Here is a 20,690-nt window from a genome sequence, read left to right on the forward strand (position 1 = left end):
ACGATATAGATCTCTTTCTCTTCTGGCCTTCGCTCAAATCTCCCTTCCATCTGTGAAATCCAACAGGAGACCCGATCACGACCTGCCAAGCACGAGTTTCACTGCATGTTCAGAGCTGCCAACAGTGATGGAGATCGTGTCTTCTCCGCACCTATCTTCGAGCGATGCATTAGAACGGGTCGGCAATGACTCTCATATTCCCCCCAATCCGACCCTAGCACCAACAACGAACACCACAGCCCCGAGGAGACATACAAAGGGACTGTCCCTAAATTTCCCCATTCTGGTGCCTACCAATGTGTCAACCTCGCTTTCTCCGACTATCGGGTCTGGAGTACAGAGCCCGGTCGAATCAGCCAGATCGTCGCCCCGTACACGTGGCGCCCCTTTCAAAAGCCCCGATCCTGCGGCCGAACCACAGGAGAAAACCAAGACGAGGGGGAGCGCAGAATTCTTGACTCTGCTGGCTGCGCAGGAAAGGAGGGTTCTAGAGTTGAAGGAAGAACTACAACGGGCAGAAGCGGACTTGTTGGTGCTGAAGAAGCAATGGGCAGCCTATGAAGCAAACAAGAAGAGAGATGAAGTGAGACAAGTAAAGAAGCTCCAGCCCGTGGCATTGGATGACGTCGTTGGCGGCGAAGGCGCCGTCGCAGAGGAAGACCTCGATGAAGAACGAAGGCGAAAGCGTGCTCTGGTGGAGAGAAACTACACGAATCAAGCAGCTTCGGCGAACAACACCGGATCTATTGGTTTGGTTAGGAAGGGGTCAAAGCGAGTCTTTGAAGGAGGCCGACATACGAGAACCTTGAGTCTACTCAGTCCGACATCTACAAAAGGCGTGCTAAAACACGCAGAAGAGGCGAAAGGCACCAAGGATGGCATGACGGAAGCCGATTCCGAGCAAGCCAGCAGACCTTCGCTCTCAAGGATGGCAACTCTTGACAGTTTGATATCTGGCGATGCCCTTCACCTTGGATTTGGGAAGACATACAAAGAGCTAGCAGCACATCGGAGATCCCTGCCCCCAGTGGCCGCGGATCTACTGGTGAAGCAGGGAAAGCAGGTATATGATGGAGTAAGAGAGGGCCTATGGACCTTCTTTGAAGATATTCGCCAAGCCACCGTTGGAGAAGAGGGCATCAATGGGACTGCAGCTCAGCAGCGCCCCGTGAGGTCGAGTCAGAGAAAAGTTCGAAGAAAATCCTCGGACAAGCCAGCCAAACCCAACTCAAAGGACAATACTGAAAACCCCAATTCTCGTTCGATGGAGCCGTCATTCTGGAGAGAGTTTGGGCTAGATACACCGCAGAAGAGTTCGACTCGACCAATGGCGGCGGAGAAGTCTAATGGACATGTTCAGCAAAAAAGTAGTACCGACTCCTCGAACACGCCCAGTCTGTTGCCAGATTTGAACGACAACGACGAGGTCGAAGATGGATGGGATGCGTGGGACTCGCCAATGAGCAACCGAGAACCACCAATTGTCGGGATGGGGGAGATGAGACAAAAGCCAGAAGACGTAGAATCCGGTCTTCCTTGGCCGGAACTTGAGAGGATTACTCCGAGCAAGCTCACCCGCACAGTGAGCGATCTGATGAAGGAGTGGGATTCAAATCAAGACGACCCAGTTAAAACAAATGGACTGGAAAATGGGCAGATGCATATACTCGACAGTCCACATATGTGATATTGGACATATGAGATCGGAGATACGATGAACACAGCGTTGGATCTGTTTCGCAGCTATGGGGGTCATGGATGATGCCGATGTGACCGTCAATACCTAGTACGAGGTACTCATGAGACAGATGCCGTAATAATTACCAGTGTCAACCCCTTTCAGGTTCTACAGGTATTCGGCGAGCTGGACCTGGTTGAGCGATTTTCATGTTTGTCACTTTATTATTCGCGGTTTGACTGCAACGACCTTATTCTATGTGATCGCGGAGCAGCGCAAATTACTTCACCTCCATATACTTTTGAGCGGATCACAATATGTAGGATATCGCCCTAGCAACACAAGTTGGTTCGAACAATTCTGGAAGGCCATCTGACCCCGACCTCCCTTCTTGGCCCACTGGAACCCGAGGGCCTGGATCCATTTCAAGCCCTTCAAGCGGGAGTTTGATTATTTCGGGACGAGCTCGGCAGGGAGAGTCTGGGGCTGGGACTGGAAAGGCTGGAAGTTTGGTTCAGCTCGAGCTGGAGAACCATGATCAAGAGGGAAAAGTGTGGGCAGCAGGACTGATTGATACTAGCATTACCTAATACCTACGAGGTCCAAGTACTTGTAGAGAACAGAAATGACGGAAGCGGAAGAGAAACGGGCCCCTGCATTAGCGTCGAACCTTCGCTGCATTAGTGCATCTTTGGCTGTCACACTATTCCCCATGCGGCGGTTCGTTGCCACGGCAGCACTAACGTCAACATCGAAGTCTGTCACCTCCAATTCTACCCGTCCACGTTCTTCTCTTCTCACTACCGTGTGTCCTGTATCCTTCCATGACTGACTTTCGGGACCCTTAGTCTTGAGGCTTGATCCAGAGTGCTCTCCGCGAGACCCCCTTTTATGATCCACGTCGTACAAGATATATCCTCTGTGCATCAGCCCCCGCAACCACCTCGCTTTTACCGTTATCTTCACATTCATGCTCTGTAACACTACGCCCAGGCATACGTCTTGCATTTTTTCTTCCCGGCGCAAGTTATTGCATTCTACATTTCCCGCCTAGACACATTATCCAATTTGTGCGCAATTCCGAACTGTCCATTACTCCCGGGCACAGCCAATGAACAGCTCTCGGTGACCCCGAAGTCCATTCGTGATATTGAAACAGAAAACTACACTGCCACACCCCCAAGACTGAAAACAAAAAGAGAGGGAGAGAGAGGCAGCGCCAATCAACAGCAGGCGGCCATGGCCATGATTTCCCCCTACTCGGAAGCGCCTCACCAAGCAAGAGCGACGACTCAGAGCTACTTTGAGATTCAGGATGATTCTGCGTACGGCGATACACTTGCGGACAGATATCAGATGCTGGAAGAACTAGGTAGTGGCTCGTTTGGCGTCGTTTACAAGGCAATCGAGAAGGCCACAGGTGAAATTGTCGCAATCAAACATGTAGGGAAGAGACACACGATGCCCGGAAGTGTTCAGCTAATGTCAGGTATAGGTGGACCTCGAATCCTCCGAAGAAGATCTCTCCGATATTCTTTCTGAGCTATCTGTCCTCTCATCATGCTCGAGCCCGCACGTCACGAAATACCGCCTTGCGTTTCTGCGTCGACAGACCCTGTGGATTGTCATGGAATACCTAGGAGGCGGATCATGCGCCGATCTCCTCAAACCCCCTCCACATCATTTGTCGGAAAGCCACATCGCAATTATATGTCGAGAGCTGCTCCTTGGTCTGGCATACTTACATGGCGAGGGAAAATTGCACCGCGATATAAAGGCCGCAAATGTCCTGCTCGGCATGGATGGTCGGGTGAAGCTGGCCGACTTCGGTGTCGCCGCGCAGCTGGTCGGACTGAAGAGCATGAGGAATACTTTTGTTGGAACACCTTTCTGGATGGCACCCGAGGTCATTCAGCAGGAGGGCCATGACGCCAAAGCTGACGTCTGGAGTTTGGGCATCACGGCTATGGAACTGGCAAACGGCGAACCTCCCCATGCGAATGTTCATCCCATGAAAGTTCTATTTCTGATACCAAAACAGCCTGCGCCAAAACTAGACGGCTCCAGTTGGTCCAAAGATTTCAAGGATTTTGTTGCTTGCTGTTTAACCAAGGATGTCGAGAAGAGGAAAAGTGCGAAGGAATTGCTCAACCATCGGTTCATCCGATCGGCGGGAAAGATTGAAGGCCTTCAGGAGTTGATCGTTCGGAAGCAAGACTGGGAAGCCAGTAAAGGAGGAGACCGAAATTTGAAGTACTACGCCGAAACTCTCAGGAATCTGTCGCAGAGCCGGAATGACGATGACTGGGTGTTTGAGACCGTCAAAGCTGTGCCCACCATGAATTTTAAGGACTTTCAAACTCAGCGAAAGAGAAAAGTTGAGAGAACATCTGTTGATGTCCTGGGGGATGACTCGGAGCATAGCGCGACGCAGATGATGGGGGATTTGGCTCTTGAACGGCCTTCAGAACACCAACAAAGTCCGACCAAGCTGACAATGCGAAAGGTGTCAGACTCGAAGCAGCAACAATACCGAAGGGAGTCTACGGATTCGTTGTCAGGCAAGAGAACAAACAGGAAGAGACTATCGAGTGCTCAAGTACGGCAACCACTGGGAGTGAACATGTCGTTTGGCAACAGCCCGAGTACAGTTCGGCAATTCAGACGGGTATCCCCAAATGGGAACACGAGCCCCAATACGGAAAATGAGGATCCAAATTCTAGTGTCATTCGGACTCCATCCAAGGCCAAACCTGGGCTGGCCGCTCTGGTGGACATTGAGACTTCATTGCTCTCAAAGCCAGACAAAGCGTCGAGATTCTCCTCGACCGCGACGACAATCGCAATCGAGACGAAGGAGGCGAATCTCGGCCGCAGACTCTACTCAAACGCCATTGGCATATCATGTCAAGACGTGCTCAACGACACCGCCGACGAAATCAAACGCGAGGCTGTTGCACGACTAGCCGAGGCGTTTTCAGATCTGGAAAGCGTGGACCCAGATGGCATGTATCATATCATGCAGTCGATCATTTCGAGGATGAAGCAAGACGAGACTTTGAAGGGTATGTTACCACAGCAACCGCTGACGATCTCGCCATCGACCGTCTCACCATCGAAGGAGATGCTTCAGCGACCACAGAAGTGCTCGGACCCTTCACAAACATCACACCTGCCAATGGCATCACCGCAGCCCATTGGTGCCAACGAGAGCAGGCAAGTTACCCCTAGCACACCCACGGGAAAAGGAGCTGTGGCCGCGAAACTGGTTCTTGCGCAAAACAATCCGCATCTCAAGAGTCATCGACGTAGACAGAGTGCACAGGCAGCGATAGTGAAATCCCATGACACGAGCCAAATTTTCACCAGTCCGCTGAAAAACACAAGTATCAACAAAACAGGTATGTTGGAGGCTGAAAGCCAAACGGAGGAGATGATGAGCGGGTTAGTAGGTGGGTTAGAGCATACAAGACAACTTGCGGACGCGCTATTTGAGAGATGGTGTGAAGGTTTGAGGGTCAGATGGCCAGCTGTTTGAGGGTGGAAAGGGTGAAAAGTACGGAGAGGTGAATGTGGCCCTACTTGGTAGACTGATGTTATTCGGGTTACGAGGGTCACATTTCGTTTTCTTCATTGTTGATATTGATCTGGATGCTTCTGCCGTGGGAACGGGCTTGAAGAATCAACGACTGGATTGAACAGTTTTGGTGGTTCCCAACTGCATAGCGACGTGGATTCGGCGTCTGGATCTTTCTGCTTGTGGACGGACGGGTGTACAGGCTTTTCCGCATCTATTTTTCACGTTTGTCATTCGATTGATTGATTGGAACTACGGCGCGACATCACCATACAGCATCACGTCACCGAAAGAACAACAAACACAGACTGCCTTGGCATGAAAAGGACCGGAAAGAGAAGACAAAAGTTACGATCCATCCGATCGATTGATCGCTGTTTTCAATACTACTCTGACGGCCGATACAACGATTTTTTATAGATGAGGAAGAACGGAGGAGGGAGGGAGGGAGGGGGGGTTACCTGTTTGGATGGAATGGGTTGAGCTGAGTTGACCTTCCTTGCCAGACTAAACTCAAGGAACTCAGTTGCCCTTCGTCACACAGATCAAGGCAATTCTCCCCTCCAAAGAGTGATGATCGGCTCGAGTGCAAAGCGAGCATGGAAGTCAGGCAGGGGCTGGGGCGGGAGTTGCGTGCAGCTGTAACGAGTAGACCGGGGAGGAGAGAGGTCTCGAGGATGGATCGACAGATCGCTAGATCGACGGATGGGTGGACGGGTGAATGAAGGAGGGGAACGCGAAGGTGGGAAGCGAGAAGGAAGGAGGGAAGGAATCAGGCAGGCGAGAAGATATCAATGTAAAAACACATCACTACCTGTAGACACTAGAAGAGCGGGCTGGCCAGGAGACATGACGCAGGAGATGGTGATCTCTACTTCTGCTTCTGCTACTGATTTTCTCATCTCATAACCTAATATAATGTATGTGGTACGTACGCACTCCTAATATGGGACACGTACAGAGGAACTATTCAATCCGCTGAACAGACAGATCAAGTAGATGGAGACGCCCCTTTCTTTGCATAACCGTAAACAAGACAAGTCCAAATGTCGCGCCTGGAGATTTTGTTGTTGCCCCGTCACCGAGGTAGATGTATGTTTCTGAGCATGATGGATGGCAAAATGCTCCGTCCATCGCGGTCTGCAGACTACCGAGTACCCTCATCAAGATTCCCTCTCCGCCAACCACTTCCGCCAACGCGGTGCCCTCCTCCGTCGCCATGCCTTTCCATAGATGTAGGTCGGTACAGCCGCAACCATGGAGGCCAAAACACACAATCCAAAGAAGAGAAATGTGTATCCGTATCCTGCCGCAATAATGAATGGTTGGACCGAGTAGGAGATGGCAAAGTTGATGCAAGATGAACAGATGGCCAACACAACCACGAGTTCTCCGGCGATCTGTGTTTGAGTTAGTGCTCACACGATAGAAAAGAAGTGTCAAACTGCTTCCACTCACCCCTGGGAAACATTCCATGGCGTACGCCGTGGCAATCGAACAGGCAGATACTTGGTGAGCAATCATGCAGCCCACCCCAAAAGCGATTGTCATCCAATGGAGTCCAAACTCGGCACCCCAACCGTACAGTTGATAGCCGGCGGCTGCGTAGACAAAGGATAGGCATAGAGTCCAAAGTCTCATTTCGGGCTCCTTTACGCCAGAATTCCGTCGTGCGAAAAAAATCACCACGTGATCGCCTAAAACGCCAGTGGCCCAGCCGACAAAGTTCCCGACCAAGGCGGCAAAGAAGATCAAGCCCGTCGAGGTCGTGGACCAACTGTAAGGTGGATCAGTGAGGATCTCGGAGATAGTATTGAAGCTGACGATGCCGGCAGTGCATCCAAAGGCGAAAATGACCCCTGCGATGACCACATTTGGAAAGGTGAACAGGATGAAAGGTCTTCGGAAGTATTGCCAGTAAGAGGTTCGGTCTTGCGGGTAGTACACCGAGAGCTTCAGCTTTTCGAGATATGTTCGCTTGGGAAACTGTGCTTCCAGTGCGGTGTCATATTCGACCTCACTTGAGCTTTGGCTGCGGGTCAATGTATCACCCGGGGCTTTGCTGTCGGAGCCTTGTTGGAAGATCACTGTCTGGCCGACGGGAACAGCGCCACTGACTTTGCTGAACAAGAACCGAGGGAACAAAGTCTCCTCGAAAGTCAGAAGGAGGAGTACGAGCACACTGGCATCAATGATCGCAACAATGTATTGAGACCATCGCCAACCAGGACCATCTGCAATGCTACCACCGCTGATGAGCCCGAGGATGCTGCCCAGTTGCTGGCCGAAGAGGTATACGGACAACATCCTGCCTCGCTGATGAACAAAGAACATGTCAAACACACTCAGCTGGATGACGGCTTGGTAGGCAGAGGTGCCGATTCCGTTGACCGTCATAGCCAACATCCACGATGCGGTCCCGTTGAATTTCCCGAGCCAGACACCGGCAACCATACAGATGGCGGTGGTAGCTAGAAAGACCGGCCGTCGGCCGACTTTCATAGCCATGGGGATCCAAAAGATGTTTACAAATCCCAAAAGGAGATAGTTAAGGGCGCTTCCACCGTTCATGTTAGTCAAGCTAACCCCCGTGTCTTCAGAGACTGTTGTCCAAGCAGCTCCGAGGGTATTTTCACCAAAAGAAAAGGCGCACGCATACAACGCCAGGAGGAAAAGTTGGTAGTACTTCTTCCAGCGATGCCATCGTAGAGGGTCGCCACCGGCACCTGTAGGCTGAGGAATAAGGACGATGTCACTAGTCCCGCCAGCGTGTGCTGCTTGTAATGTGTGATGCACTGAGAGCCAAAGTTAGATTCTGCAGCGAGCAAAATTGTATTTTCGAAGAACATGTACTGACCATCAACAAGTTGGTCCGTGCCAGGAACGTCGAGTTCGTAGATATCGTCTGCCATGTTTCCCAGAAATTGTCGTAAAGGATCTGGAATGCACTCTGGCGAGTTGTGAGAGTGAGGAATGGAGTTGTGGAAAACATTTGCAGACGGCACTTTATACGACTCTTACGAGCACTTGCCGTCGTTTCGACCCTTCACGATACTGCTCTCTCCCCACTCAGCCATTGATACTTGGATTGTGCGGAGACCTCTATCGAAAGAAAGGTCCAAGCGGACGAATTGGAGGAGGGCGATGGATGATCATGGGCAGGGTCCCGTAGTGGAGTTGTCTACCCATGGCTTCATTTGTTGCGCTTGTACCTTCACGCACTTGTGTGGAGCCGGACTTGCACCCGCGTGGGCTCACAACTTGATGCGGAGAAGAGCGATATCGACCGTTGGGAAGGTAACCATTGGCTGTCCGGATCGCTGTACCGGCCTATGGATGGGGTCATCTCTGTGAGGAACTGCGGCTCGACCAGGAGCAACATCTGCTAACCCAGCAGTAGCAGGTCGATCACGCCAGAGACATGTTTCCGCAAAACGGCGCCACAAACTGTTCCCAGTCACTTTCCGGGGAAGCGGTCGCGCCGGCTGGGACTCCACGCAACTCTCGCGCTTGCCAAACCATTTCAATGACCGTGCGGATTCGGATGGTGTTCACCATTGAGCCTGTGAGCTTTTCCAGGGCATTGAGGATGAAAATTCGTGCATACTTTGGGGCGTTGCCGGCCTCCCAGCACAGTAGAGGATCCTGGTCCGGATGTAACTCAACAGCTGCAATGAACAGGGGCCAGCAGATGCCCGAAAACAATCCAGACTCCAGCAAAATACTGACAAAACGTAGGATTTCGGACACTTGCTGAGATACCCACGGTGTGGAAGGGCCGGCTCCGTTCAATGCGCACTGCAGATAGACCTCGGCCGCGAGCCGCTTGAGTTCACCAGCCTGATTTAGGATATCGTCACTGGTATCGTCGACTGTTTGCCTCAACATGTCCAGTTGTCTTTCAAGAGCTCCGGCGGCTGCATGGAATGCGGCGGTTTTGCGACTTGTCGGGCCCTGTCGTCCTAACTCGGTGATTCTGCTCAAGATGGAGACCAGCTGGGGAGAGCACCCGAGCCAAGGTTCGCAGTCGGTCTGGTCATTCGCCCAAAAGTCGCTTCCAAAAACAGGATCTTCGCCACAGGCAGTGCGGCCCATGATGTCCTGAAAGGCAAAGAAACGTTCACAGAATTGAACGAGGATGCTAGCATCCGTCTCATATGTGGGGGCTTCTTGGTGCCGTCTGCGAACGCGGATCAACTCGCGGGCTCCTTTCAGATGGACCACCCATCGACTGTCACATTCGTTCACGATCTCAAACATACAAAGGAGAAGCATGACGACCAATGTTTCTGGAACCATTACGACCATTTTTGAGTCGCAGTCGCTTAACTTGGTCCGAAGGGCTTGGAGAGCTTGGTGGCTGAGCTCCAATGCTATCGCTTTGTAATGTGAATCCGTTCGCGACCGATGGCAGGCGGCAAGTGCCAACATAGAGTGCATAGTCAGAGACGAGGTGCTGATGGCGAAAGGAAGGAGTAGGGTTGCGAAAGGGGAGTCGGATGTCAAGCTCGAGACGGTCATTCTGCAAATTCTTTCGACGTAGTAAGAAAGCAGTGAAGAGTGTTCCGGAGTTTGCCATTGCGGTAAGATACTTAGGGACGCAACAATCCGGGTTTTCGAGGACCATGCCAGGCTCTGAGTTGTTGGCCAGGGGCTGAGAGATGATGTGACAGCGGCATCTCCTTCTGATGTTCCCGAAGCCGCGACTCGATGGCGGGTGCTCTCTTCTGTTCCGAATTCACAATAGTCCAATTCGCGCAGAGTATCCACCGTGGCATTCACAAAGCTGTAGGGGTAAATGTCTGGAACAGGACACCACCACAGAGCTGGAGTCTCATGAGTGGACCAGTCCGAAGTCGGGGAAAGCGAGGCTGTTTTGTACTTGTATGGGTCCTTGGACCAAACACCGACTCTCCCAAACTTGAGGCCCTTGGCGATATAGTCGGTTTCCCACTTGAGGGCAGTGGTTGTGTCACAGTTCAGGCCTTTGAGTGAGCATTGATGACAGACGGGCTTCTCTTCCCCACATTTGAGCTTTCGAGCTCGACAGGTTCGACATCCGGTCCGCGTGCGCCGCTTGACGTGCACATTGGTCGACTTCCGCGGCCGGGGCATTGGGAAGGACACATGCCAGGAACCCGAAGCTCGAGGTGGTCAGAGCAGTGGCATGGAGGACTAGGTCTGAGCGGGATGGAGTGGATTTCAGGAACGTGGTGGTTGCGAGTCGAGAGATGGAAGTGCGAAGAGATAATGGCGATGGATGGTGGTGATAGTGGCGGGGCTGGTGGGCTCGATGCTCACTGATTCACGGTCCCTTCTCGCCTGGACCTTCTCCCTCTCTCCCTGTTTCCCGCTCCCCTCGCACTATACCGAGTACTGGGTAGTCCATCTCCGCCCTCCTCGACGCCTGCGATCATGTCCAGTGCCACTCTTCGGCTACTGGGGATACCACTATGGCCCAATTTCAACGGATCGACAATTTGTCCACTACCTTCAGATGGCACGACTATTTAAGTCCTTTGGCTGTCCCCGGCTGTTGTTCGTGTCTTGATGCTGATTTCGCTCACTAGCTGACTGAATACCGCCATCGCCATGCCATCACCGCTGAGTACCGAATCCAAAATCCTTATTGTCGGCGCTGGCACGTGGGGCTGCAGCACCGCCCTCCATCTGGGTCGTCGAGGCTATAAATACGTGACCGTCCTCGACCCCTATCCTGTGCCGTCACCCATCTCCGCTGGCACCGACCTAAACAAGATATTGGAGCTGGGCTCTTTCGCCGGAGACGATGCTGACGAACGCTATGTATCTAACAAGCTGCTGGAAGCGGCCACTGAAGGATGGCGCAATGACCCTGTGTTCAAACCTCACTTCCACGAGACCGGCTGTATCCTGGCAGCCACCTCTGATGAGGCTCGCAGCCACATGAATACGCGCGACGGGCCGAGTGAAGCAGGTGGGTGGATTCCACTCAGAACCAAAGAAGACTTCCAAGCTACCATGCCCGACGGCGTTCTGACGGGCGAGTTCCCCGGTTGGCAAGGGTGGTGGATGCAGAAAGGAGCAGGCTGGGTTCACGCCCGCAAGAGTATGGAGAGTGCCGCCAGAGAAGCTGTCCGGCTGGGGGTTAAATTCATCGCCGGTGAACAAGCTGGCCGTGTAACGAGTCTGATCTATGAGTCCTCCGACGTCCAAGGCGCCATAACGGCTGACGGCACACGCCACTTCGCAGACCGCACCATTCTCTGTGCGGGCGCCGGCGCCGCGGCTCTCTTTGACATGAAAGATCAACTTCGACCCACGGCCTGGACACTGGCCCACATTAAGATGACTCCAGAGGAAGCCAAGCTGTACAAAGACCTTCCCGTCTTGTTCAATATCGAGCGTGGCTTCTTCATGGAGCCCGACGAAGATAACCATGAGCTTAAGATGTGTGACGAACATCCTGGGTATTGCAACTGGGTGCCCGACGCCTCTTCTGAAGATGCCCGCCAGATCAGTTCTCCTTTTGCAAAACACCAGATCCCACTCGAAAGTGAAGGTCGCTGCCGGGCATTTTTGCGCGAGACCATGCCACACCTTGCGGACCGACCGTTCTCTTTTGCGCGGATATGCTGGTGTGCAGACACCCCGAACCGAGCATTCCTGATCTCTAAGCACCCAGATTATGCATCCCTGGTGCTGGGGGTGGGTGGCTCTGGACACGGGTTTTGCCATATCCCGGCAATTGGAAGCTTCATTGCCGATGCCATGGAAGAGAAACTTGACGACAAGCTGAAGCAGAGCTTTCGATGGAGGCCCGAGACAGCCAAAGGCAGAGATTGGAAAGCGTTGCAAGGCAGATTTGGACCCGACGGCGCCAATCGCGTCATGGATTTTCAGGACATTAAGCAATGGACGAACATTGCATCAAGGTAAAGCTTGTGGGAGCTCAGGGTCTCCTCCACGCTTCTCCTGAAAGTGTACCAGAAGCGAGAGTTAACTTTGGCCTCCAATTGACCGACATTGAAAGGCGGGGAGGTGCCACTTGTCAGCCCATTAGCCGTTGGAAAGCACACGTCCTTGGACAAATTGATGTGGAATAGCAGGCATCTCCAGGACACAGCATCTTGCCACCCAGTAAGTTCACTGACTCTGTGAACTATGTCAATAATATGCGTAGACGAGGGCTCGACCGCAACCTCGAATGATCTGCGCAGTCTGCTTAGCCGTACAGCGTGATGTAAATAACAGACTGATTTTTCCCTATGCATGGGACCTGGCGCATTTCTCAACAACAGTTGCAGCGTGGCACGCAATCTGAAATATACAAGAATTGTTTTAGAGGTGATGTCCGAACCTGTGTCGATGATACCTTGATAGCCAGCCTGATCCGACACTCAAGGGATAATGACAAATTCCGGCCCGGCTTCAAGCAAGTCAAACAAAGACCCCGAGAAGCCACTTGATCTTTGCTCCCATACAAATTCGACGACCGCTGCAAGTTTCTTCAGGCAGATCGACGGGGCTTTAAGCAGAGATAGCCGTGTCCAGGTCTCTTGTGCCAGGTTTGGGAGCTCAAGGGCGGCAAGGAACATCGGCAGCGCTGTGTGCTGGAGCTTCTCTTCCTGGCCGAGCGAGACGAGAAACTCGTGGAGGTTGGCTACGATCTCGGTGGCGTAGGCTTTGGCAATGTCGTCTGCTGTCCCAATTAGGTTGAAAAGACGGTGAATAGTCAACAATGCTGCTGCACGGTACATGGACGCCTGGGCAGTCATGGCGAGGATCTCCCGCTTTGAAAATGACCTGTGGAGTTCAGGGCCGAAGTCTGGCCGCCACGCGATGATCTTGTTTTCAACTTCCCTTATGGTTCTGACATGCTGAACTTCTCCCGAGCGCCTCCATTTGTTGCTAGCCACGCACAGGTCATACAGGATAGGCAGTAGAGTCGTGCACATTCCAGCCACGCGGTCTACTGTGTGAGGGTCGCGGACTTGGTATCGAATGACGGGGATCTCGCGTAGTATCAGACAGTGCGCGGTATCCCAGAATATGGGTGCAATAATGATCGGATCCAGTCCTGGACTGTTTGAAAGTGTTGGATACCATTCCTGGACCATTGACAGAGAATGACGCAATATTATGACGGAACCAACACATCTGGTGAGCACGTCAAATGCCGCCAGCGTTGGCCCGAGGCTGACAGCCGCAACAGCATCTCGGAGGTTACAAACGCTGAAAGTCCTCAATCTTCGCAGTGACAAAGCGCCTCTGCTAATGTCAACTTGATCGAACGAAGTTGCTTGATGGCGGGCCCAGATGAGGGCAGTGAACATTGCCTGATAAGTGTCTCGAAGGAAGCCTGGTGCAAATTCATAACATTGTCGAAGCGTGGTCAGAAACTGATCGGCGAACCCGGGGCCCAACATGAAGATATCGTTGGTAACATAGAAGAACTCGAGACTGGAGTTTTGGAGATCGTATAACTGCTCGAAGGAAACGCCCAGCTCTCGTCTCCAGAGAATCGAAAACCCTTCCTCTCGTTGGTAGTGCCTAGGACTTGTCACAAGTTCTCCTCCCTCAAACGTATGACTGGTCTCAGCCTCGTTGTCAGCCTCATAGGGGGACGTTTGCGAGGGCGTTAGTGAGGGCGTTAGTGAGGGCGTTAGTGAGGACGTTGACGAAGGCGTTTGAAGTTTGTGGCTTTGTGTATTCGATCCACCGACCGCGTCCCAGACGTGAAGTGATCCATGCTCCCCAAATGCCGTGGCTTTTGGCTTCCGCCCTGGTCGATTACGAGATCGTAGACTGGTACATGGAGAGTTAGAGTGCACGCACTGGGTACACTTTCCAGCGTGAGGCTCGAAGGTACATCTCTCCTTCTTTTTGTAACAGCGATCACAGGACCTTCGGGTCGCCATTAGTTGCCTTTCATGCCAGGCATCAAGAAGGTCCCTTGGCAGCCCAACCAGCCTGGAGGCATCGAACATCGACTGCTCTTGCAGGGGCGCTGGGTGAGGTTGCTTTCTGAGTGTTGTCCTAACTTGATCAGGAAGCTTGTCCGAGCGAGACTGCCGCGATTCTTACCTCTTGCAACGCCTGCAAAGTCATCCGCCACCCCCCTAGTTAGGTCGTCGATCACTGTTAACAATATGGACAGTCTCCTTCCACAGGGACCAGGACTCCTTTGCGGGGAAAACTGGATCTCAAACCTGCAAGATGTTCGGCTACCTCGCAACCATACCGAGGATCTCGGTTCCAATTCCACGGTGCCTCGAGGTTTGGGCTCGAATCAAGCGCATTTAATCCTGTGTGCTGTTACCACCTGGCGACTGTTCTGCACCTTCTCAGCACAACGAGCAGGTGATTCAGCAGAGTGCCAAGGAGGATGGGCATCGAAGTCCGCCAATTGCAGGGCAAACCCCGCAGATAAGTGATGGCAGGGCAAGCTTGTGGAAAAGCGAAAAGCGAAAAAGCACGGCCACCGGAGAGTTGTCACCACATTGGACATGGCTTCATTTTCCCCAGGATTTGGTGGTACGACACGGATCCAATCAGGCTGCTGGGCACACTGCACCTCCGCGCTTTTGGCGGGCCCAGAACGTGGCGAACATGTACGCCACGACCGACTATGCTGGAAACGCTCAAGCTTACGACCTGCTACCCCATTCCCCATGTTTTCGACCAGAGAGAAGTGGAGGAGGCTGGATTCTGCTGCTACATACGGTGTACATAAGGTCGATTTTCCGGGCACTGTCGCACTGGCACTTCCCTCCTCGGCCCAACTTGTATTCCCTAGAGTTGTGTTGTTTGGATTGTCACACCGAGTTATCCATCACAAAAATTCATCATGGCGGACGACAATACTCATCTACCCAACGAGATCGAGGCCAGAGAGTCGTCTACCCCGTCAGAGAAAGAATCCGGCGGCGCCCACATCGAGCAAGTCAGAACTTTTGAAAAGGTCGAAGGCCATCCCGGCTACTATGAAAAGGATGGCCTCCGAACATATGGCGACGATCAGGATCATGATCATGAGCCTCCAGTAGGTGTGCGGTGTGGCTGTTTGGGGAGACATGCTAAACTCGGCCACAGTGGACAACCAAAAGAGTCATGAGCCTTGTCGCCATGGCTTTCCTCTGGACCGGCTCCCAGATTCCCGCCTACCTCCTTGGAGGCATCGCCCCTCTGATTTACTCTGAGATCGGAGGCTATGACAGATGGGTCTGGTTCGTGTTGGCATACCTTCTTTCCCTCGCAGCCGTCTGCCCCTTTGTCGGCTCCTTGTCCGACCTGATCGGCCGGAGGTATGTAGCGCTGCTGGGATCAGGCCTTCTCATCGTTGCCATGATCATTGCCGGCACGGCGCACAATATGAACCAATTTATTGGTACGACACTCTCGTCAGGCTGAAACTCTATCACTAACGTTTACCAGCTGGAATGGGCATCTCTGGCGTTGGAGCCGGTATTTGCGAACTGACTTGTCTGGCTGGGACATCCGAACTTGCACCAACACGCAAGCGTGGCCTCTACGTTGCGGCCTTGGTCTTGACCATTATACCATTCTGCCCGTCCGCTCTCTATGCCTGGCTCATTGCTGGCTACTCGACCTGGAGATGGTGCGCCTTTATCTCTGGAATGTGGGCCCTGATTGGAGCCGTCGGCGTCTTGATATTCTACTTCCCTCCTCCGCGGCCTAATTCTCGAGGCTTGACCAAGAAACAGATCATCGACGAGATCGATTTCTTCGGCGGCTTCCTCAGCATTACAGGGATGATCATCTTCCTTGCCGGTCTCCAATGGGGAGGCTATCAGTATACATGGGAGTCCGCTCACGTCTTAGTCCCGCTCATCCTGGGGTTCCTCCTCCTCTTCGTCGCCTTCCCAATTTGGGAGATCAAATTCGCGAAATATCCAATGTTTCCGTCTCGGATGAAGAAAGACGCAAAGGTGCTTTCCCTAACCTTGGTGATTACTGCGATATCAGGCGCAAACTTTTTCTCGATCTTGATGTTTTGGCCTACGCAAGCTTTCAACGTCTATGGCCACGACCCAGTTGGTATGACGGCCAAATGACTTCATTTCGCGAGCTTCTCGTTAACTCTCTACAGGTGTGGGAATCAGAACTCTCCCGATCGGCTTTTCTATCCTTGGTGGTTGCTGCATCATCTTGGTTTTCCTATCCCTATTGCGAGGACATATCCGTGAACTACTTATGGTGTCTTCCATCCTCATGACAGCGGGCTGTGGCGCACTTGCAGCTGCAGATCTCAACAATATACATGCAGTCTACGGTATCCTCGTGGTAGCTGGCCTCGGAATTGGAGGAATTGTTGTCCCCGCCTCCATCATCACAACCATCATTTGCCCTGACGACATTATCGCCACGGTTACGGCCCTTACACTCTCGATTCGTGTGATTGGTGGCTGCATTGGCTATACGACCTACTACAATGTCTTTGTCAACAAATTCAAGGTCAAGATCGTTGAATACGTCGGAGGGGTCATGGTTGGCCAGCTCGGAATCACAAACGAAACGTACATCGTGGACGCCATCACCCTCACCGGACTTTCGCTTGTGGACCAACTCAAACTGATTCCCGGCATTGCTGGGAACGAGACAGCGTACCAGATGGTTCTTACGGCCGGGCAAGTGGCCTACTCCGAGAGCTACCGTTGGGTGTATCTAGTTTCGATCGCTTTTGGAGGAGTGGCGATCATCTGCTCCGCATTCCTGGGCAATATTGAGAAGTATATGGACGACCACGTTGCTGTTGTTATCTAGCGGTGGCAAAAGGCGTGGTGTGCAGAGGAGCAAGAGGAAGTAAGAGTGATTCTTGTAGTTACGAAAACGTTGTCAGGCAAGAAACCCTCGCCGTGAGTATTGCCAATTGATTCCTTTGGCCGAGATAAGCTCACCAGACTTCTGCCTCTCACTTCTCCAGAGTGAGATTTGCGTATTTCTTGTCCTACACAGCCACGACTCGAAAATCGCATCGCCATACATCAGGTGAAATGGTGTGCGCTTTCGGGCTAGAAACAGAATGGACTCGGGCAAGGTTGCATTTAGTTGTCGCATAATTTAATGACAGCACCTTTCATTCTCAAATCCTTCACTCTTACTCTTGTGTTATGATCCGGGTATCATACACCACGGCCAATAATAGAGCCTGCGTATAGAGAGGGCTAGATTCGCGCACAATTATCAAGTGATTATGTCCACGTGTTCTTCAATGCTACATCCTCCGCATTCCAGACTCGAGGAGATTTCATCCCTTGCAGCGAAGCTCTCGGCTCTCCAATCTTCCACATTCCAGTCATGGGTGTCGACGCCCTTGTGCAACCAGCATCTGCGAAACTCGCCTTCTCCACCATGTTTCGGGTTGTTGCGAGGCGGGTGAGTAAGAGACAACAGAACGCGAAAGATGTGGCCCTTATGGCTTATCATTGTGATTGCGGTGGTGGGCGCTGCAGTTCTCACCTGTACAGGTATCTTGCTTGCAATCACTCTGGAGCGACGACGGCATCGCCATATCATGCACGATCATGGGTTAACGCGGAACCTCAGCAAATATCACCGCCCAAAGCTCAGTGCCTGCGAACACAACTACTCGCATATTACGCATCCGACTACCCCTTTAAGACGAAGTGTGCAGCTCCCCTTCGGAGTCGTCTCTGTCGGGGTTGATAGTGCTGGCGAGGATGAAGAGAGACAGCTAAACACCGCGACTGGACACGCCGATGATTATGTTGAAGTGCTGCGACCGAGAAGTAAAAGGAGCATACGGCAATCTTTCTCCGGTCACCCGCTTTATATTCCAAAGACGCGCCGGCAAGGGAAGCTTAGGAAGGCTGTCCCCTTGGATCGGATACAAAAGTCTCCTCTCTCTGCGATTACCGAGTTCAGTGATCCGTCGACGGGCGTATCACCAATCGCTCCTGAATTTCCAGCAGAGTCTGAGACAATTGCCATGCATGAAACGGCCATGATGAAACCAGAAAAGCATACTTCCACGCAATGGCCCTTGGTAACTGCAAGCACGAGAGCATCTGATATCGTTCTCACCGAAATCATGTCGATAGCAGTCCGAGAAAGTGTCCTAATGAGGAAGGGAGGTGGGAAACATAGTCAACCAACAGCTCCGCAGTCTGCATCGGTCCCTCGATCCATCAGTTCAGCTAGCATGGCTTCTTTGGCACCTGACGATCCCTTACCGCCCTTGCCGACAATTCATTTTCCAAGGAATATTATGGCCAGAGCCTCGAATGCTAGTCTGGATACAGTGGGCAGCTCGGTCTTGGGGGCCTTCGCGGGTTCTCCTGCAAATGATGCCACAGAACTTAGTGCTTCTAATCTCGAATCGAACGAGCAATCCCCTACCCCTAGATTGGGACTTGGGCAGGTGTTCTCGACTCCAAAGCTTCAAGCGCTCCCGGTGAAACAAACAATCCATGGCCTTTGCACAGGCAAACCGAGCATTCGCTCTCTTCATCCAACGGTCGACACGGACGAGATAAGCCCTGGAAGTACCAGAAATATCTCGAATGCTCCCCCGTTTCCAACCATCGTTATTCAGGAGGAATCGTTCAAGATTATCGACGCAAGTAATTGGGATTTGCCGACACTGAAAGTCGGGAAAATAAGGCCTCCATCGGACCGGCCTAATCGACATTCATTGATCGAGCAGTCGAGAACCGCACAATACCGAGCCGCCAGTGACTCTGCGACAAGCCTGCTTGCTGATGAAGATGTATTTTCTGTCCTGGAGGCTCCTCAGAGACCCAATTCAGTGGCGATTGGGAACCCGTTACAGTGGGACCGACGAGGCAGCTTTGCAACAAAGCGACATTCTCTGTCATCTTTGGATGGACCGAGACGCGGGCACAGACGGCAGAATTGCGTCCGCATAACTAATCTGCCCTATCTAGATCTGAGAGCACACGACATGATGAGGCTGCCAGAGCTCAGAGAGGAGCAGCAACAGGTAGCCCGCACACTTGAGGCAGACAAGTCGTTTCATGGATTTGAGATCCGGCAACCACGACCGATGTTCAAGCCGAGAGAATCAGAGTCAGATATCAAATCATCCACTCCAATACCGTCTCCGTTCAGAAATGCGCCCATCTTGACACCCACACCTCGCCCAGTGCGGAAACAGTACATACAACGCCCCGACAGTGCAGTCTCAGGGACACCGAGACCAGATTCAGAGGTCTTCAATTCCGACCACATACCCGTGCAAGTGTCGGGCCATCGCAGCACAACGCCCCGCCAATGGCCACTCTCGCCATGCTCGAAGCCCAACGTTCTTTTAAGGGAGACACCACCATCAGCGCAGCCGTCGGATCGAATTCCATTCGAATCACCCATTTTACCTTCTCCGGCGCTGAACTCGGCTTCCCTATATCCTCGCAAGTCCCTCGTTAAAGGCCCACGCAACCCTCGAAACTCGGGTCAAAGCAGCCATCCGGCTGCTAAACGCCCCCTGCAAAACAAAAATGGGCCCAACTACCGGATCACAAAGGCTAGGGAGTGTAGCGGGTCGGGAGATTTCGCGCTTCGGAAGTCAGTCATGATGTTGCGAAGCATGAACTCCGAGGGTCGCCTGCTCGACCAGCAGCGCACCATGCTCTCTAACATTGGCGCGGTAAAATCTGACAGTCCAGAAATCTTCGCAATGCCGTCTCCGCCGATGAATAAACGAGTCATGGGTCTCCGCAATACAAGCGGTACATCGTCCACAGCGAGCACCCCTCGTTCTGTATCGGTGGAGACACAGCAAGCCAGTCGCGGCTCGAGTCCTTTGGCTCATTCAACCTCGAATTCGACCAGGGCCCCTCCGATAGGGACGACAGACGGACGGACATCATTGCATGGGGCCCTAGACCTGCCAGCGCCAGTCATGTGCGTATCACCATCCGTCATGTCCGTCGGCGGCGGCTCGATCTGGGAAGACGTCAGCGTGCGCGGCGAGAGCCCCGAGCCCGAAGTCTATGTGGCTCCACTGGCCCTGCGGCCCAAGGCAGACCATAACAACCGGCAACGGTATTATCCATCAGCCTCGACATTCCAAGCTCGGCGCGGTGTTGGCGACGATTTCTTCGACGCACAACAACGCAACGACAGGCAGTACCTTGTCCCTCATCATGTACCTTATATGGTGGGGGGAGTTGAAACGGAAAACTCACATCTGGTACAGCAACTCGAACGGGTCGTGAGTGGCGGACAATGGAACCACCACAAGAACAGCAGCATCATCGCAAACGACAACAACAACAATGACCTGTATGAAAATATGGCTTCTTCTTCGGTGCGGTGCGATGTACCACCACCGGATCAGCGCGAGATTGATGTTTTCCAACTTCCACATCATAATAACAGGAAGGAGATTGGACTGGGTTTGTGGTTCGCGAATTCCTCGATGCGGAGTACATAAAGACATAAGAGGACAGG

The 20,690-nt window shown here is 52.6% G+C and overlaps 8 protein-coding genes across 8 annotated transcripts; 5 read left to right on the top strand and 3 right to left on the bottom strand.

The window, feature by feature from the left end:
• Positions 1-127: 127 nt before the first annotated feature.
• Positions 128-1,687, top strand: A1O5_07038 (uncharacterized protein; the record flags this gene model as incomplete). Its single annotated transcript, XM_007747627.1, has 1 exon — positions 128-1,687. One exon carries the CDS (start codon positions 128-130, stop codon positions 1,685-1,687), a length of 1,560 nt encoding a protein of 519 aa, XP_007745817.1.
• A 1,230-nt stretch (positions 1,688-2,917) lies between these two features.
• Positions 2,918-5,216, top strand: A1O5_07039 (STE/STE20/YSK protein kinase; the record flags this gene model as incomplete). Its single annotated transcript, XM_007747628.1, has 2 exons — positions 2,918-3,121; positions 3,174-5,216. 2 exons carry the CDS (start codon positions 2,918-2,920, stop codon positions 5,214-5,216), a joined length of 2,247 nt encoding a protein of 748 aa, XP_007745818.1.
• Positions 5,217-6,418: 1,202 nt separating this feature from the next.
• A1O5_07040 (uncharacterized protein) lies at positions 6,419-8,167 on the bottom strand (the record flags this gene model as incomplete). The annotated part of the gene is made up of 3 exons (XM_007747629.1): positions 6,419-6,655; positions 6,714-8,050; positions 8,113-8,167. The coding sequence occupies 3 exons, from the start codon at positions 8,165-8,167 to the stop codon at positions 6,419-6,421; spliced, it is 1,629 nt and encodes a 542-aa protein (XP_007745819.1).
• Positions 8,168-8,663: 496 nt separating this feature from the next.
• A1O5_07041 (uncharacterized protein) lies at positions 8,664-10,370 on the bottom strand (the record flags this gene model as incomplete). Its single annotated transcript, XM_007747630.1, has 1 exon — positions 8,664-10,370. One exon carries the CDS (start codon positions 10,368-10,370, stop codon positions 8,664-8,666), a length of 1,707 nt encoding a protein of 568 aa, XP_007745820.1.
• A 477-nt stretch (positions 10,371-10,847) lies between these two features.
• Positions 10,848-12,173, top strand: A1O5_07042 (proline dehydrogenase; the record flags this gene model as incomplete). The annotated part of the gene is made up of 1 exon (XM_007747631.1): positions 10,848-12,173. One exon carries the CDS (start codon positions 10,848-10,850, stop codon positions 12,171-12,173), a length of 1,326 nt encoding a protein of 441 aa, XP_007745821.1.
• Positions 12,174-12,634: 461 nt separating this feature from the next.
• On the bottom strand, positions 12,635-14,155 carry A1O5_07043 (uncharacterized protein; the record flags this gene model as incomplete). The annotated part of the gene is made up of 1 exon (XM_007747632.1): positions 12,635-14,155. The coding sequence occupies one exon, from the start codon at positions 14,153-14,155 to the stop codon at positions 12,635-12,637; it is 1,521 nt and encodes a 506-aa protein (XP_007745822.1).
• A 929-nt stretch (positions 14,156-15,084) lies between these two features.
• On the top strand, positions 15,085-17,021 carry A1O5_07044 (uncharacterized protein; the record flags this gene model as incomplete). Its single annotated transcript, XM_007747633.1, has 4 exons — positions 15,085-15,279; positions 15,330-15,624; positions 15,672-16,295; positions 16,348-17,021. 4 exons carry the CDS (start codon positions 15,085-15,087, stop codon positions 17,019-17,021), a joined length of 1,788 nt encoding a protein of 595 aa, XP_007745823.1.
• A 640-nt stretch (positions 17,022-17,661) lies between these two features.
• On the top strand, positions 17,662-20,673 carry A1O5_07045 (uncharacterized protein; the record flags this gene model as incomplete). Its single annotated transcript, XM_007747634.1, has 1 exon — positions 17,662-20,673. The coding sequence occupies one exon, from the start codon at positions 17,662-17,664 to the stop codon at positions 20,671-20,673; it is 3,012 nt and encodes a 1,003-aa protein (XP_007745824.1).
• Between the last annotated feature and the right edge of the window lie 17 nt (positions 20,674-20,690).

Source organism: Cladophialophora psammophila, assembly GCF_000585535.1.
Source record: "Cladophialophora psammophila CBS 110553 chromosome Unknown aczJe-supercont1.10, whole genome shotgun sequence".
Lineage (NCBI taxonomy): Eukaryota > Fungi > Ascomycota > Eurotiomycetes > Chaetothyriales > Herpotrichiellaceae > Cladophialophora > Cladophialophora psammophila.